The 16,752-nt window shown below is 42.1% G+C and overlaps 1 protein-coding gene across 16 annotated transcripts in view; it reads right to left on the bottom strand.

The window, feature by feature from the left end:
* abi3bpa (ABI family, member 3 (NESH) binding protein a) overlaps positions 1 to 16,752 on the bottom strand; it is a 365,809-nt gene that overhangs the window by 3,428 nt on the left and 345,629 nt on the right. For all 16 annotated transcript variants that reach the window (XM_086006969.1, XM_086006965.1, XM_086006953.1 and 13 more), the window contains 3 exons: positions 9,009 to 9,038; positions 8,000 to 8,158; positions 263 to 385 (listed from right to left, as the gene is read on the bottom strand). In XM_086006969.1, coding sequence (XP_085863095.1) covers positions 263 to 385; positions 8,000 to 8,158; positions 9,009 to 9,038 — 312 coding nt within the window. The remainder of the gene's footprint in view (positions 1 to 262; positions 386 to 7,999; positions 8,159 to 9,008; positions 9,039 to 16,752) is intronic.

The following is a 16,752-nucleotide window of genomic DNA, read 5'->3' as shown; positions in this document are numbered from 1 at the left end:
CTGCCGAGGAAGGTGAATGTAGGGTTTTAATCCCAGTCTGTCTCTCTGAGCAGAACCTGTAGCATCTCTCAACTGAGTCCAAATCAAATCTAGCTTTAAGGGAGAGTGCATTACTGTATTTGTTTCAATCTGACTAACATAACCCAGCCAAGAGCACTGTAATGCTTTCACCTCTGCCAGGTAATCATCCACTTATATATTGCACAATGTTACCTAACAGAGAACAAGATCAGGTGACCATAATTATTGGGATTTAGCTCACCTTGTCTGATTGGCAGCTGTTCAGGAAGGAGATGTTCTCCTGTTCTGCCATCCAGGAATGAGTCCACAAACTGACAGTGATCCTCCCCTTGCCCTGATAAATCTCCTATGTTGTAGAAAACTCCTACGTTTTATTTAAGGAAAAAGAATAGTGTCTGGTTTAGTAACGATGCTAATTCTTATCTGATTTTCCCGTGCCCTGATTCTCATATTTGCATCGGTGAATTGCACATAATGTTGTAGAGTATATCCGTTTGTTAGTCAAGGATTTGAATTGCATGCAAATTCCTTGAATTTTTAAAAATATAATCAGCCACCTACATGCTGACAGAAATTGGACATTGGGATCACAGTTTACAAGACAAGTTACTGTACTAGAAAACCAAATAGCTATGAATTCCATTCAAGCACATAAGGTAAGTTTACATTTTAAACATTCATAGTTTATTATTTATAGCCTTCATCCTGACTTTAAACAATTCAGTAATGTGATCTGATCAGTATTTTTGATGTGGAAAGGGAACTATACTGCATAAACTCTAAGCTCTCCACTGCTATGGATCCATAGTATACCTCCCAAATGGTCATTATGCTCAACCACTCAGCTGGATGTTGGAACTAGAGTAATTCCTGGACTGATTACATTTGGGGGTGGGGGAGTTGACTGAAATGAACCTGCCAATAAGTTTTAATGGAAACAATGAGTGTGCCAGATTTTCTGTTTCCATGTACTTATGCTGAAATTATCAGCAGGAGGAATTTCATTGCCACAGTTAGCAGCTCTGAGTTTAGAGCATTGCATGTGGCATCCAGCTACTTGGCCAAGGTTCCTCTTTGTCCATTCCCATATTACTCTTAAAGCACAGGTGCGTCTTCCCACTTTATCCTCTGGACTAGGTTTCATTCGTGAATAATGCCACGTCCACTGGTAGTGTAATTGTCTAGCCACTAATATTTAGTGGTACAGGTTGAGCGCCCCAAATCCGGACTCCGAGACGATTGGTGGCAGGGTCGTCCGGAATCCGTAAAATGTTCCAGAATCCGGACACCCTGTTTCCGCTGCCAGCCGGGCCCAGGCATTTCCGGACTCGGAACGTCCGGAAATGCCCGAGCCCAGGTTGCGATATTTCCGCACTTCGGACATCAGAAACACGTTCCGAAGTCCGGAAAAACCCGAAAACCGGCTCGGCCTCGGTCCTGAGGTTGCCAGATTTGGGACATTCAACCTGTACTAGCATCATCTTAAGGATCTTGCTAAACTGCAAATGTAACCCCACTATTTAAGAAAGGAGGGAGCGAGAAAACGGGGAACTACAGACCAGTTAGCCTAACATCAGTACTGTAGTAGGGAAAATGCTAGAATCTATTATTAAGGATGTGGTAATGTGGTAAAATAATAATAGGATTGGGCAGCGTCAACACAGATTTATGAAAGGGAAATCGTGTTTGACAAATCTGTTGGAGTTTTTTGAGGTTGTAACTAGCAGAATAGATAAAGGGGAACTAGTGGATGTGGTGTATTTGGATTTTCAGACGGCATTCGATAAGGTGCCACACAAGAGGTTATTGAACAAAATTAGTGCTCATGGGATTGGGGGTAATATACTAGCATGGATTGAGGATTGGTTAATGGACAGAAAACAGCGTGTAGGAATAAACGGATCATTTTTGGGTTGGCAGGCTGTAACTAGTGGGGTACCACAAGGATCAGTGCTTGGGCCTCAGCTATTCACAATTTGGATGAGGGGACCAAATGTAATATATCCAAGTTTGCTGATGATACAAAGCTGGGTGGGAATGTAAGTTGTGAGGAGGATGCAAGGAGGTTTCAAAGGGATATAGACAGGCTAAGTGAGTGGGCAAGAACATGGCAAATGGAATATAATGTGGACAAATATGTAGTTATCCACTTTGGTAGGAAAAATAGAAAAGCAGAGTATTTTGTAAATGGTGAGAGATTGGGAAATGTTGGTGTTCAGAGGGACCTGGGTGTCCTTGTACACGAATCACTGAAAGTTAACATGCAGGTACAGCAAGCAATTTGGAAAGCAAATGATATGTTGGTCTTTAGTACAAGAGGATTTGAGTATAAGAGTAAAGATGTCTTACTGCAATTATATAGGGCCCTTGTGAAACCACACCTGGAGTATTATGTACAGTTTTGGTCTCCTTACCTAAGGAAGGATATACTTGCCACAGAGGGAGTGTAATGAAGGTTCACCAGACTGGTTCCTGGGATGGGGGGGATTGTCCTATGAGGAGAGATTGAGTAGACTAGGCCTATATTCCTTAGAGTTACAAGAATGAGAGGTGATCTCATTGAAACATACAAAATTCTGACAGGGTAGATGCAGGGAGGATGTTTTCCCTGGCTGGGGAGTCTAGACCCAGGGGTCACAGTCTCAGAATAAGGGGTCAGCCATTTAGGACTGAGATAAGGAGACATTTCTTCACTCAGAGGGTGGTGAATCTTTGGAATTCTCTACCCCAGAGGGCTGTGGAGGCTCAGTCGCTGAATATATTCAAGACAGAGATCGACAGATTTTTCGATATTAAGGGAATCAAGGGATATGGGGCTAATGCAGGAAAGTGGAGTTGAGGTAGATGATCAGCCATGATCTTATTGAATGGCGGAGCAGGATCAAAGGGGCAAATGGCCTACTCCTACTCCTATTTCTTATGTTCTTATGCTCAACAGGTCAATTTGATGATGAATGGTAAAGGGTGATGAAGCCTTTACATGCAAAGTTCCTGAGAGAAACATGACTTAAAGCTGATATCCTCATGCCACCTGACAATTTTTACTTATTGTTTGAGCATGCCTCCACCTGCCATGAAAAGTAGTCTGATAACACAATCTGAAAATAGTTGCTACTCTTGTGGTTGTCATGGATCCGTCCTATAAATTACTTAACAAGTGGAACAATTGGTTTTGGGTGCTTGCGTAAATCTGCTGGTGGAGACAGCATTTGTGTACTGATACTATCTAGTCTGGCCAGTAAATGTCAGATGTGAATCTTACTAGTAATTTGTCTACCCCCAATTTGGTCTCCCATCTTTCTGCTACCCAGCACTGTGAGTATTGAAATCACCAAAGATAGTGGATACACTGTACCATTCAGAACATTCAAATCCCACTATGTTAAAACCAAATATTCAATATACCTGCCCCACGCTTTCTCTCTCTTACACACGCACATATGGATTGCCAGCAAGAAACATTGTTCCAGAAGCAACTGGTCAGGTTTGTGATGTTTGAAAATGGTTCATCATTCTTATGACATTTACCAGGACGGTCTTGGATACAGAGAGTAATATATTACTCTGAATTGTCATTTGATCAATGTACCATTTGGCCGACTGACCTATTTATTCGCTGGTGGCAGAAAAGTGCTGAATGGATTCAGAATTGCCATCCCAGCAAGTTGTGCCAGGAGTAGCAGATTTAAGTGACTATAACACGGAATTTCTAATTTTACGAAGTATTTGCATTTATGTTCCATTAGTGCATAGAGTGCCTAGCTTCTATACTGATGACATATTCCAGACACTCCTAGTGCAGGGATAAACTTATGTTAATTTCACAAGTATCGACTAGGATGAACTGACTAAATTCCAATTATACAAGAGCTGGAGGCATCAAAAGTCTCCTAACAGATCTCTAGCTATATTACATGTTTTTCTGCACACGCTTTTTCAATAGCACTGCAAATTGTTGCAAACCCACTTTTTCCTGAACCGACAGTAACAGGACCTTAAACCTCTTGTCTCGCTGTCCATTCACGTGCACATTTTGGCTGCTGCTCCATTTTTATCTCCTATTTATTCTCTTGGCCCCTCTTGGGGCCCTTCTCTCCTGTTTCCTCCCTTTCCTGGCACCCAATTATGCCACCTTTCATTTCTCTTTTGTGTACTTTCCTTCTACTCCCCGCCCTAATTCCTACCCAAACCCATCACTACTCTGACGATAGCAAAATACTGCAGATGTTGGAAATCCGAAATAACAACAGAAAATGCTGGAAAAACTCAGCAAGTCAGGCAACATCCGTGGAGAGAAATTTGAGTTGACGTTTCGGGTTTGACCCTTCTTCAAAACTGGAGAGAAAAGGAACTAGATCGAAGGCAGGGCTGCGATCGGACAAAAGAATAAAAGAACCAAAAGAAGTAAAAGAGATTAGAAGCTAGACGAGATGGTAATAGGCTGTGATTAGGTGTAAAGTGTACTGGCAGGGCAAAAGATAGCTGCCAGGTGTGAGAGAGAAACAAAAGGAAAGGGGGGGGGAAAGGAAAGGAGTGGAAAAATATAAGTGAAAATGAAATAGGGGCCGAGGTTATGATCTGAAATTGTTGAACTCGATATTGAGACCGGAAGGCTGCAGACTGCCTAATCGGAAGATGAGGTGCTGTTCCTCGAGTTTACGTTGAGCTTCCGTGGAACAGCACAAGAGGCCAAGGACGGTGAGGTCCGAGTGGGAATGGAGCGGTGAATTGAAATGACAGGCGACCGGAAGCTCGGGGTCACCCTTACGGACTGAACGGAGGTGTTCCGCAAAGCGGTCACCCAATCTGCGTTTGGTCTCCCCAATGTAGAGGAGGCCGCATCGTGAGCAGCGAATACAGTATACTAGATTGCGAGAAGTACAAGTAAATCGCTGTTTCACCTGGAAGGGGTGTTTGGGGCCCTGGACAGTGGGGAGGGGGGAGGTATAGGGGCAGGTGTTACATCTCCTCCGCTTGCACGGGAAGGTGCCAGGCGAAGGGGAAGGGCTGTTTGGGGTGATAGAGGAGTGGACTAGGGTGTCTCGGAGAGAGCGGTCCCTGCGGAATGCTGAAAGGGGAGGGGAGGGGAAGATACGTTTGGTGGTGGGATCACTTTGGAGGTAGCGGAAATGCCGGAGGATGATCTGTTGAATGTGGAGGCTGGTGGGGTGAAAGGTGAGGACAAGGGGAACCCTATCGTGGTTCCGGGAGGGAGGGGCAGGGGTGAGGGCAGAGGTGCGGGAGATAGAACTGACACGGTCGAGGGCAGTGTCAACCACGGTAGAGGGGAATCCTCGGTTGCGGAAAAAGGAAGACATGTCTGAAGCACTGGTGTGGAAGGTGGCATCGTCGGAGCAGATACGGCGGAGGCGGAGAAACTGGGAGAATGGAATAGAGTCCTTACAGGAAGCGGGGTGGGAGGAAGTGTAGTCCAGGTAGCTGTGGGAGTCAGTGGGCTTGTAGTAAATATTGGTCGATAACCTATCCCCAGAGATGGAGACGGAGAAGTCGAGGAAGGGAAGGGAAGAGTCAGAGATGGACCATGTGAAGGTGAGGGAAGGGTGGAAATTGGAGGCAAAGTGAATGAAATTGTCAAGTTCGGGGCGAGAGCAGGAAACGGCACCGATACAGTCATCAATGTATCGGAAAAAGAGGTGAGGGAGGGGACCCGAGTAGGACTGGAACAAAGATTGTTCCACATAGCCCACGAAAAGGCAGGCATAGCTAGGACCCATGCGGGTACCCATGGCAACACCTTTGATTTGGAGGAAATGAGTGGAGTTAAAGGAGAAGTTGTTCAATCACTACTCTGTCTATCTACTTTCCTGCTGCTGTTCCAGGTTTGAAAGCCCCTTTGATAAACTCATCAGCTAGCCTCTGTGCCTCTCTGGGTAGTGTTGTGGTTATGTCACTGGGCTAGTAATCCTGGCCTGGACAAATAATCCAGCGAACGAGAGTTCAAATCCCACCGATAGTTTGAGAATTTGAATTCAATTATTAAAAAAAAGCTGGTATCAGTAAAATTGATCATGAAGCTGTCGGATTGTCGTTAAAAACCCCAAAATAATTCTGCAAAGTGCTCACTGAGGAACCCTTACAAGCAGCAATCCCAACTGCCCCATTCTTCTCTTTGGCCATCCAGTACCGCCACTAGGAGCTAATTTTGCCAACCTCCTTCCCATCTTGCTCATCCCTGCCCATCACTGCTCCCTCAGACTCTGCCATCAGATCAACAATCACCGCCCCTTTCTGCATTTCCCTCCAGAATGTCTGTTCAATCATGAGCAAGGCCCTTGCCATCCACTACCTTACTGACATCATGGATTTGATTGAAACTTCTCTCACGGCAGAAACATCTTGCCCCTTACTGAAGCCTCCCCACCTGGCTATACTTTACACCACCTGCCCTTCCAAAACTACCGCAGAAGCAATGTGACCCTCTTCGCCAAATCACATCTTGGTCATTCCCCCTACTCCTTTTGCATCTTCCAGCCACTGGAGAGTTTCCCCTTTCATCCCCATTGACTTCAGTTTTACTAGGGCTCCTTAGTGTTATGCGGAGTGAATTGAATTGACTGAAGACTGGCATCTGTGATAGCGTGGATCTCTTTAGGAGGCCAAGAAGGGTCAGCCACTCGGCCCTTCTGGGTAAAGATGGTTGCAAATGCTTCCGCCCTGTTTTTTGCACCGATGCCTCGGGCTGCGCTATGGTTGAGGATGGGGATGTTCATGGAGGCTCCTATTAATTATTTCTCCTAGCACTAGGCTGCTATGCTCTTTAGATGAGCATTGACAGTATTTTCTAATAAGTTCTTGGATATTTTAACCACTATTGATACTGTAGCGAATGATTTGATTCATGCTTGAGTCTATTTTTTTTAATTTCAGTTTACTTATCTTCAAATCCTTGGGTATAGGCCCTGCATTGGTGGAATTCCTAAAATCTTAACCAGAGCTTTGCCTTTTTCCTTCCATTGTACATTTCGGATTTTGTGGTAGATTCCATCCCGTTCATACACCCTGCAGATACTTAATGCTTTCAGGTTCTTAACATACACTCTTTTCTGACTTCTACATATGTTCTAGATTCCAGAGGCAGTTTGTCTGCATCTGGAATCTGAACACCGATGAGCGGAATTAATTTAACTGTGGTCTTAGTTTTGCTGTACCTCTTTTCCGCATGGGGATAAATTCCTTTCTACATCCCCTGCGCTAATCTTAAAAGCATTTCCAATTTTCCTTCTGTTGTTTTACTCTTCAAAATTCACACATGTCTATATTGTTTTCGGACTTTATTTTTTATTTACTACCATGACTTCCTAACTGTATTAAGTGCCCTCTAGTGTCCCTAGTACACGTCAACTGAGACAAGTATCTCTTTTGTCCCCATAATCTGCTAATAAACAGCAGACTGTGCTTACCCTTCTAATAATGTTGATTATACGATTAACATCATGAGTTACTTTTTTAAATGAGGAATTCTACTTCTTTTGGAATGTGGATTTTATTCTTTAAATGTCACTTGTTTTTTGTTCTGCTCTTTTATGTTCATTTAAAGTATTTATTTTCCATTTACCCTGCAATGAATATGTCCTCAATCAAAATTAACTTCTGGCCAGTAGATCAGTACTTTAGATTTTAGTCAAATAACAGATTTTAAATGTGCATTTTCAACTTCATAGCAGAGAAGGCGCTACAGGAAATCTTCACCAAAAGAAAATTGCACCTTGGCTTTTCTGTAATTGTTCATTAAAGGGGCAACATTGTCAAGGTAAACAGTCTTGATATACAAATGAGGGTGCAATGATGCAGTTGGTGACATGATTCTATCACCATGTCAATCTCATCTGGTGCTGCAAATTTAACACAGCAATGTTAGAAATTTCTTTCAGCTTCCAATATGGCAATACATCTTTTCAGCAGCACTCTCCTTTTTCCCTTTGCAGTTAAAATAACATGTTTTAAAAATAGATCATACCTGAGAGGGAATTACTGAGGTAAATCTTGTATCTCAGAGAGTTACACAGAATGATACCAACAAATTTCCTGTACCGGGTTCGTTTGACAAACCGTTTGCCTTGACATTCTGAGTACGAATCAAATTTGAAGGAGTATTGAGTCCAGATGGCATTTTTCCCTATTAAATAAGGAGTAAAACAGTAAGTGTAAAAGGTGTGCTGTTCTCTTTCAAAGTTACAATGAACTAGTTCATAACATGGCCATATGACATCGCTTACTACAGCCTTTGGTCCATTTACACAATTACTTTCTAGGAATACTGCCATCTGATATCTTCAACAATAAACATAGCAGCTATTTGTTTCCATGTTTTCTCCTGTAGCGGTACTAATCGTCCCTAAACAATATCCTTCAACTGTAGCCTTGCTAGCAGACATTTCTACAGCCACCATCAATGCTACTTTCATTGTATTGTTGTGACTGACATCATCACAATGAAATGCTGAGAAAAATAAAGAAAAGCTGTACTGTGTAAACGGACCATTGGACAAACCAAACAGAAAAGGATTGTAGATCACATTTTCATGAAGACAATATCCCTTTAAACAGTACAATGTTTTTCCCCAGTACACTCAAAATCCCACATTTATCTAAATGATGTCAAAGAAGGTGACAGTATTATTAATATGTTTAGGTTGACTGCTGGCTGATAGCTGAGCGGAAGAGGCACGAGTGACTGATTCTGTACCAGCCATCACTGTATTGAGTGTGATGTATAAATATTGGTGATTATAAAAATAACCTGTAATACATACCACCAACTTTTCCTAGTGGGCTCTTGGGCATTAATGTTCAGTCTGAGCTAACCACATCATACTGAACTAAAATCATGCATGCAGAATATTTCATTGTATGTTCGGCTCCTTCGTTCAGCTGAACGCAACCGTGGCAGGTTTTAATGCTATTAATATTCATCTCCTATTCTTTCATCACAGAAATATGTTCTGAATGGAGTTTGCAGCACTCACCTGGTACATATTCACTTACGCTGGGGTCCGCTACAGGGGGGAGGGGAAGGAAATTAAAAATGGAAAATAAAGGAGGATAATTAGAAAATGAAACTTTTTACAATTAAAAATTAAAAAACAATCTAAAAAAGTAAATATTTCAAAAGAGTAAATTAACAGACTAATTTCTGCACATTGTGTTTATTCTGAAGATACTTAGCCAGTGTTTACACTGGAATGTAATGAGAAGCAGGTTAATTGAGAGGGCTTCATTTGAAGACTATTAACCAGAGCACTGACTGTAAAGCCCAGTCTTCACCATTATTACTACTTCATTGCCTATTAGATCAAGGTTCCATTTACATATCCTATCATCCCATCATAAAAGCACAATAAACAGTGGGACATTATGCATCTGTTACATCTCTAACTTTTTCCAGTTCTGACGAAGGGTCATCGACCTGAAACATTAACTCTGTTTCTCCCTACAACACTCCCCCAATTCCCAGATGCACGTTCCCCCTCCAACAATCTTCTTTGTTCACAGAAATAGTGGAATAGATATTCATCTTGCCAACTGGGTGAAAAACTGGAGTTGTGGACCAGCCGTCCATAATAGAAATTGGCTGAATTTCATTTCATTCCCCTCCCCCAAAATCTGTCCTTGGGCTTTCCGCTACCCTTCCCAGTACTGTTTTTGGGTTTCCTCCAGCCCTACCACCCTAAGTGCAACTCTAAGGTTCCCTCCTCAGCGCTGCTCCAGCCCTCCTACCTCTTGTTGCTGCTCCGATTTTCAATGCCGCTGTATACTTTGGCGAGATGTCCCGGTCTCATTAATATTCCCAACACTGTGTACAGTGGCATTCAAACGAAATCAAAGCAGTAACTACTTGGTGCCCAAGAGTGATGCTGGTTTTCATCTGCAAATGCAACTCTGCATAAAATGGCGATGGTTGGCAGGTATGTATGATTAACACTGAAGAAAAGGATGTAACCCCACTATTTAAGAAAGGAGGGAGAGAAAACTGGGAACTACAGACCAGTTAGCCTGACATCAGTAGTATGGAAAATGCTAGAATCTATTATTAAGGACGTGGTAACAGGGCACTTAGAAAATAATAATAGGATTGGGCAGAGTCAACACAGATTTATGAAAGGGAACTCGTGTTTGACAAATCTGTTGGAGTTTTTTGAGGTTGTAACTAGCAGAATAGATAAAGGGGAACCAGTGGATGTGGTGTATTTGGATTTTCAGAAGGCGTTCGATAAGGTGCCACACAAGAGGTTATTAAGCAAAATTAGCGCTCATGGGATTGGGGGTAATATACTAGCATGGATTGAGGATTGGTTAACAGACAGAAAACAAAGAAGGAATAAATGGGTCATTTTCGGGTTGGCAGGCCATAACTGGTGGGGTACCGCAAGGATCAGTGCTTGGGCCTCAGCTATTCATAATCTACATCAATGATTTGGATGACGGGACCAAATATAATATATCCAAGTTTGCTGATGATACAAAGCTGGGTGGGAATGTAAGTTGTGTGGAGGATGCAAGGAGGTTTTAAGGGGATATAGACAGGCTAAGTGAGTGGGCAAGAACATGGCAAATGGAATATAATGTGGAGAAATGTGAAGTTATCCACTTTGGTAGGAAAAATAGAAAAGCAGAGTATTTTTTAAATAGAGAGAGATTGGGAAATGTTGGTGTCCTTGTACACGAATCACTGAAAGTTAACATGCAGGTATAGCAAGCAATTAGGAAAGCAAATGGTATGTTGGCCTTTATTGCAAAAGGATTTGGGTATAAGAGTAAAGATGTCTTACTGCAATTATATAGGGCCCTGGTGAGACCACACCTGCAGTTTTGGTCTCCTTACCTAAGGAAGGATATATTTGCCATAGAGGGAGTGCAATGAAGGTTCACCAGACTGGTTCCTGGGATGGGGAGATTGTCCTATAAGGAGAGATTGAGTAGACTAGGCCTATATTCCTTAGAGTTTAGGAGAATGAGAGGTGATCTCAATGAAACATACAAAATTCTTACAGGGCTTGACAGGGTAAATGCAGGGAGGATGTTTCCCCTGGCTGGGGAGTCTAGAACCAGGGGTCACAGTCTCAGAATAAGGGGTTGGCCATTTAGGACTGAGATGTGGAGACATTTCTTCACTCGGAGGGTGGTGAAGCTTTGGAATTCTCTGCCCCAGAGGGCTGTGGAGGCTCAGTCGTTGAGTATATTCTAGACAGAGATTGATAGATTTTTGAATATCAAGGGATATGGGGATAGTGCAGGAATGTGGAGATGAGGAAAAAGATCAGCCATGGAGGTAAAGCATAATTTGTTGGACCACTGCCTACTTCTGTCTACATCTGTCTGAAATGACTAGTTTGATTTTGTTTGCTGGATTTAAGGCCATCCAGAGCTCCCAAATGGCACCCAATAGAAATAACAATCAGTCATTTTGATTGCAAAATCTGTCCTATTTGATATATGCCACTTTTAAAATAAGCACCACTGCACATTTTCTAATTAATTAGCAGTTGTCTCACTTTTTGATCATAAATCTAACTCCTAATATTTCCTGGCTATAGGCAGATTTGGACATCACCGTGCTAGCTTCGTGATGAATGTTGCTTTTACACAGCAGTCTTGGCATCAGTGCAAAACCCTCTTGGTACTGATCCAAGAGTAAATATGTAAATGCACAGTGCAAAAATGGAAGGAAAGAAGGAGCAAAATGGGGCCATGCATCCTCTCTATAGAAGTGTTGCAGTCAGAAACCACATATTTTATCATCTGTAAGGACCATGTCTTTGAAGCTATCCCAATAATTATTTTTAAAAACACTTAACTGGCTCACACTTCCTCCAGGATTTTGAATATTTCCCAACTGTAATGATCAATAACATGTCATTCTATAGTGGACACTAGGTGGAGCCGTAGAGCTGTGTAGAGCTGTATATATATAAGACTACACTACCCAGCTGTATGTATATTACCCAGCTGTATGTATATTAAGACTACATTACCCATGAGGCACTAGGCTACCCACAAGGCAGCAGTCAAGATGAATGCCTCTACAGATACTGTACCTAGTCCACATGTGCTCAATAAAAGTGTCTATCAAAAGCTAGCTGTGTTTATAATAAGAATGTCTATTTATTAATGAACATAAGATGGTACCAGGATGGTGAAGATCTGCTGAAAATTGTGAAAAGCGACATGGAGAATTTGAAGCCACCAGAGCATTTGAAACTCACAGGAAAAATCGACTACAATTGGCAGACTTTTAAACAACAATTCGAACTCTACATTGCAGCCATCGGATTCGGTACGAAGCCAGACGCAAGGAAGATAGCGTTGCTGCTTACGGTTGCAGGCCCACAGGCGATAGAGGTATTTAATACATTTGTATTTAATCCAGAGGAGAACAGAGAAAAATTAGAAGATGTGCTAAAAAAAATTTGATGCACATTGCTCTCCCAAAAAGAATGAGACCTATGAAAGATACATCTTCTGTTCTCGGACACAGCAGCAAAATGAGACTTTTGATAGCTTTATAACTGATCTGAAACTGAAAGCACAGACATGTAATTTCTCTGAGCTCAAAGCATCCATGATTCGTGACCAGATTGTGTTTGGTATTCATGATAAAAAAGTCAGGGAACGTCTGTTGAGAGAAACCGAACTAAATTTGGAAAATGCGGTGAAAATATGCCAAGCTAGCGAGCTAGCTCGAAAGCACGCGAAGACTTTCAGTGAAATCAATAATGATGCGATTATAATGAGTGATAATGCTGCTGTCGGTGCTGTGTCCTACAAGGGGAAGAAACGTGGGCAGAACAGAAATGAAAAGCAATCGGAGGATGAAATTTTTAATTGTAAATGCTGTGGTTACAAACACCAGTTAAGACAATGCCCAGCGTTTGGGAAAAATGTGCACAAAGTGTAATGGAAAGAATCACTTTGCCAAACAATGCTTTTCAAAAGTAAAAACTAAGAAAGGGCAACGAGTTAATGTAATTGAAGACACAGATTTAAGTGAGACATTTTTTGTATGAATGGTGTCATGTGACAATATCAAAAAGGATACAGAAAATGTGCAGCCCTCAGAAATGGACAATGCTGAACATAAAGTTAATGCAGTAAAAGAGGACAAATGGATGATCCCACTGCAGGTAAATGGAGCATTAGTTACCTTGAAACTGGACACTGGGGCAAAAGCAAACTTAATCAGTATGAGTGACATTAACAATATGAAAGAAAAGCCCAAAATACAGAAAAAGTCAGTACTACTGAAGGACTATAATGGACAGAAAATAGATAGCTTAGGTGTATGCAGACTTAAAGTGACAGTCAAAGACAAAGTGCATCATCTCATGTTTTCTGTTGTGGCTGAAAGATTTGATTCACTACTGGGTGACAAAGTTTGTGAGGACTTAGAACTGGTCAAGAGAGTCTACCGTATAAACTGTGCCATAAGCAGACCAGATGACTCGGTGGATTCTGTAGTGAATAATTTCCAGGATGTGTTCAAAGGATTTGGAGTTCTACCATTCACTTACAAGATCCAGCTAAAGGAGGATGCTCAGCCAGTGGTACATGCTCCACGAAGAGGTCCAGCACCCCTGCATGACCGGCTCAAGAATGAACTGGACAGAATGACCACACTAGGAGTCATCAGGAAAGTCGAAGAGCCAACAGACTGGGTTAACTCCATGGTATGTGTAAAGAAAAAGAACAATGTCTAAGAATATGCATGGATCCAAAGGACTTAAATGCAAACATAAAACGTGAACACTACCAGATTCCCAAGCGAGAAGAAATCACCAGTGAAATGTCAGGTGCCAGATACTTTACAAAGCTCGATGCCTCACAAGGATTTTGGCAACTAAAACTGGATGAAGAGAGCACCAAATACTGTACCTTCAACACACCATTTGGCAGGTATTGTTTCCTCAGAATGCCTTTCGGGATAATATCTGCATCTGAAATCTTTCATAGAGCGATGGAGCACATAATTGAAGGTCTGGAAGGAGTTCGGGTCTATGTTGATGACATCATCATCTGGGGCTCCACACTGAAAGAACACAATGAGAGACTGACTAAAGTGCTACAGAGCATACGCCGGAATGGACTGAAGCTCAACAAAGCCAAGTGTCAGTTTGGCGTCCAGGAAGTCACTTTCCTAGGAGATAATCTATCTGGTAAAGGAATAGAGCCAGATATGGAAAAAGTAAATGCCATACTCAAAATGCCCCAACCCACTGACAAAAAAGGAGTGCTACGCATCATGGGGATGATAAACTTCATTGGAAAGTTCATTCCTAACTTGTCAGCCAAGACAGCCTGTCTGCGAGACCTGCTACATAAAACAAATGAGTTCGCATGGACAGAAAGACATGAACAAGAGTGGATAAACCTCAAAACAGTGCTGACAACCACACCTGTACTCACCTTCTTTGACCCAACAAAAAGAATCAAAGTGTCAACGGATGCATCAAAAGATGGCCTAGGTGCGGTCTTGCTACAAGCAGAAGGTGAAGATTGGAAGCCTGTTGCCTATGCCTCCAGGTCTATGACTGATTCTGAGTGTCGGTACGCCCAGATTGAAAAGGAATGTCTAGGCTTGGTAGTTGGACTAGAAAAGTTTCATGGCTACATATATGGACTTCCCACCTTCACAGTTGAGACAGACCACAGCCCTCTGGTTGCCATCATAAAAAAGAACCTGAATGAGATGTCTCCAAAGATTCAACGACTCATGATGAAGCTGCAAAGATATGACTTTGAACTGATCTACACACCAGGCAAATACATAGTGCTAGCAGATGCACTATCCCGAGCACCCACAATGAGTCATGTGAGCTCTACTGAAGAAGACGTGGATGTTCATGTGAGTATGGTCACTGCTGCGCTGCCCGTGTCAGACACAAAATCAAAGCAAATAGCAGAAGAAACAGTATTACAAACAGTAATAGAGAACATTCATCATGGTTGGCCAAAAGGTTCCTGTCCAAAATATTTTCACAAGGTCAGAATTGAGTGTCGCAAGTGGACTACTACTAAAACAGAACAGAATAGTCATTCCACAGGCTCTACGTCAAGACATGCTCAAAAGGATTCATGAGGGACACCTCGGAATTGAAAAATGCAAAAGGAGAGCAAGAGACACTGTTTATTGGCCTGGCATAAATAAGGACATTGAGAACATGATAGGCAAATGTGAGACATGTCAGAAACACCAAAACAAACAAGCAAAGGAACCAATGATAGTAGCTGACATACCAACAGCACCATGGCAAAAGGTTGGTATGGACCTTTTTCATTTAAATGGTAAAGACTATCTAATAGTGATTGACTACTATTCTACCTATCCTGAGATGGCGCTGCTCTCAAGCACCACAGCAAGCAGTGTCATAATGCATGTGAAATCCATCTTCGCCAGACATGGAATTCCCAGGATTGCAGTTAGCGACAATGGTCCGTGCTTCAACTGTAAGGAGTGGCAACAGTTTGCAGCACATTATGACTTTCAGCACATCACATCCAGTCCTTTGTATGCTCAGTCAAATGGTAAGGCAGAGAAAGGTGTTCAAGTTCTCAAGCAGCTACTGAAGAAAGCGACAGAAAGCAAGTCTGATCCTTATCTCGCCCTGCTGAGCTACCGAGCCTCACCTTTAGACTGTGGTTCTTCACCTGCTGAACTACTAATGGGTCGCAAGTTGCGCACCACGCTACCCTGCTGTGCAAAAGAACAGCAAAGTGAGGAACTGAGACAGAGACTTCAACTGTTAAAGCTGAAACAGAAATCATACTATGACAAGTCATCCAAAATGATAAAACCATTGACAAGGGATGATGTTGTCAGGATTGAGGATCCAGATGCATGGAACAGGAAAGCTACAGTTCTTGAGGAAGTAGGACCAAGGTCATACACTGTTAGAACTGAGGAAGGACAGATTCTCAGGAGGAACCGCCGTTCCCTCCTAAAAACACAAGAGATTATTCAAGACCAGATTGATGACAATGCCGCAACTGCATCTTGTCATTCACCGCCAGAACAATCTCATGAAGACACATCAGACATACCCGTGTTGAGAAGATCTACACGTGAAGTAAAAGAGCCTGATAGACTTAATCTTTGAGTACAATGTAAAGCTTTGAAAATGTGTTGACTGTTTTGAAAATGTTTATGTTTATAGAGCACTAACAAAAGTGTTACTGATATTATCTTTATTGTTTTCTTGAAAGTTGATTGATATTGATTTTGTTAAACCTCAAAGAAAGGGGGATGTAATGATCAATAACATGTCATTCTATAGTGGACACTAGGTGGAGCCGTAGAGCTGTGTAGAGCTGTATATAGCTGTATGTATATAATAAGACTACACTACCCAGCTGTATGTATAGTAAGACTACATTACCCATGAGGCACTAGGCTACCCACAAGGCAGCAGTCAAGATGAATGTCTCTACAGATACTGTACCTAGTCCACATGTGCTCAATAAAAGTGTCAAGCAAAAGCTAGCTGTGTTCATAATAAGAATGTTTATTTATTAATGAACATAAGACCAACTAATTGCTTTTTGAATACTGGAACTTCTCGCTTTTAAGCTAAAATTTCTGATATTGTAATTTAAAACCTAGGCTGATTGAAAAATCTGTGGAGAACAAACCTTTCCAGTCTACATCTGAGGCCCAATTTTAACCTTGCACACCCGATGGAAACCCGGCGAGTCAGCCATTAGAATTGGGGCAGAAAA

The sequence above is a fragment of the Somniosus microcephalus genome, chromosome 14, assembly GCF_052327205.1.
Source record: "Somniosus microcephalus isolate GS21.2 chromosome 14, FLI_Smic_1.0, whole genome shotgun sequence".
NCBI classification, from domain to species: Eukaryota; Metazoa; Chordata; class Chondrichthyes; order Squaliformes; family Somniosidae; genus Somniosus; species Somniosus microcephalus.
Note: the sequence above shows the minus strand (reverse complement) of the source record. Positions and strands in the feature narration are given on the sequence as shown.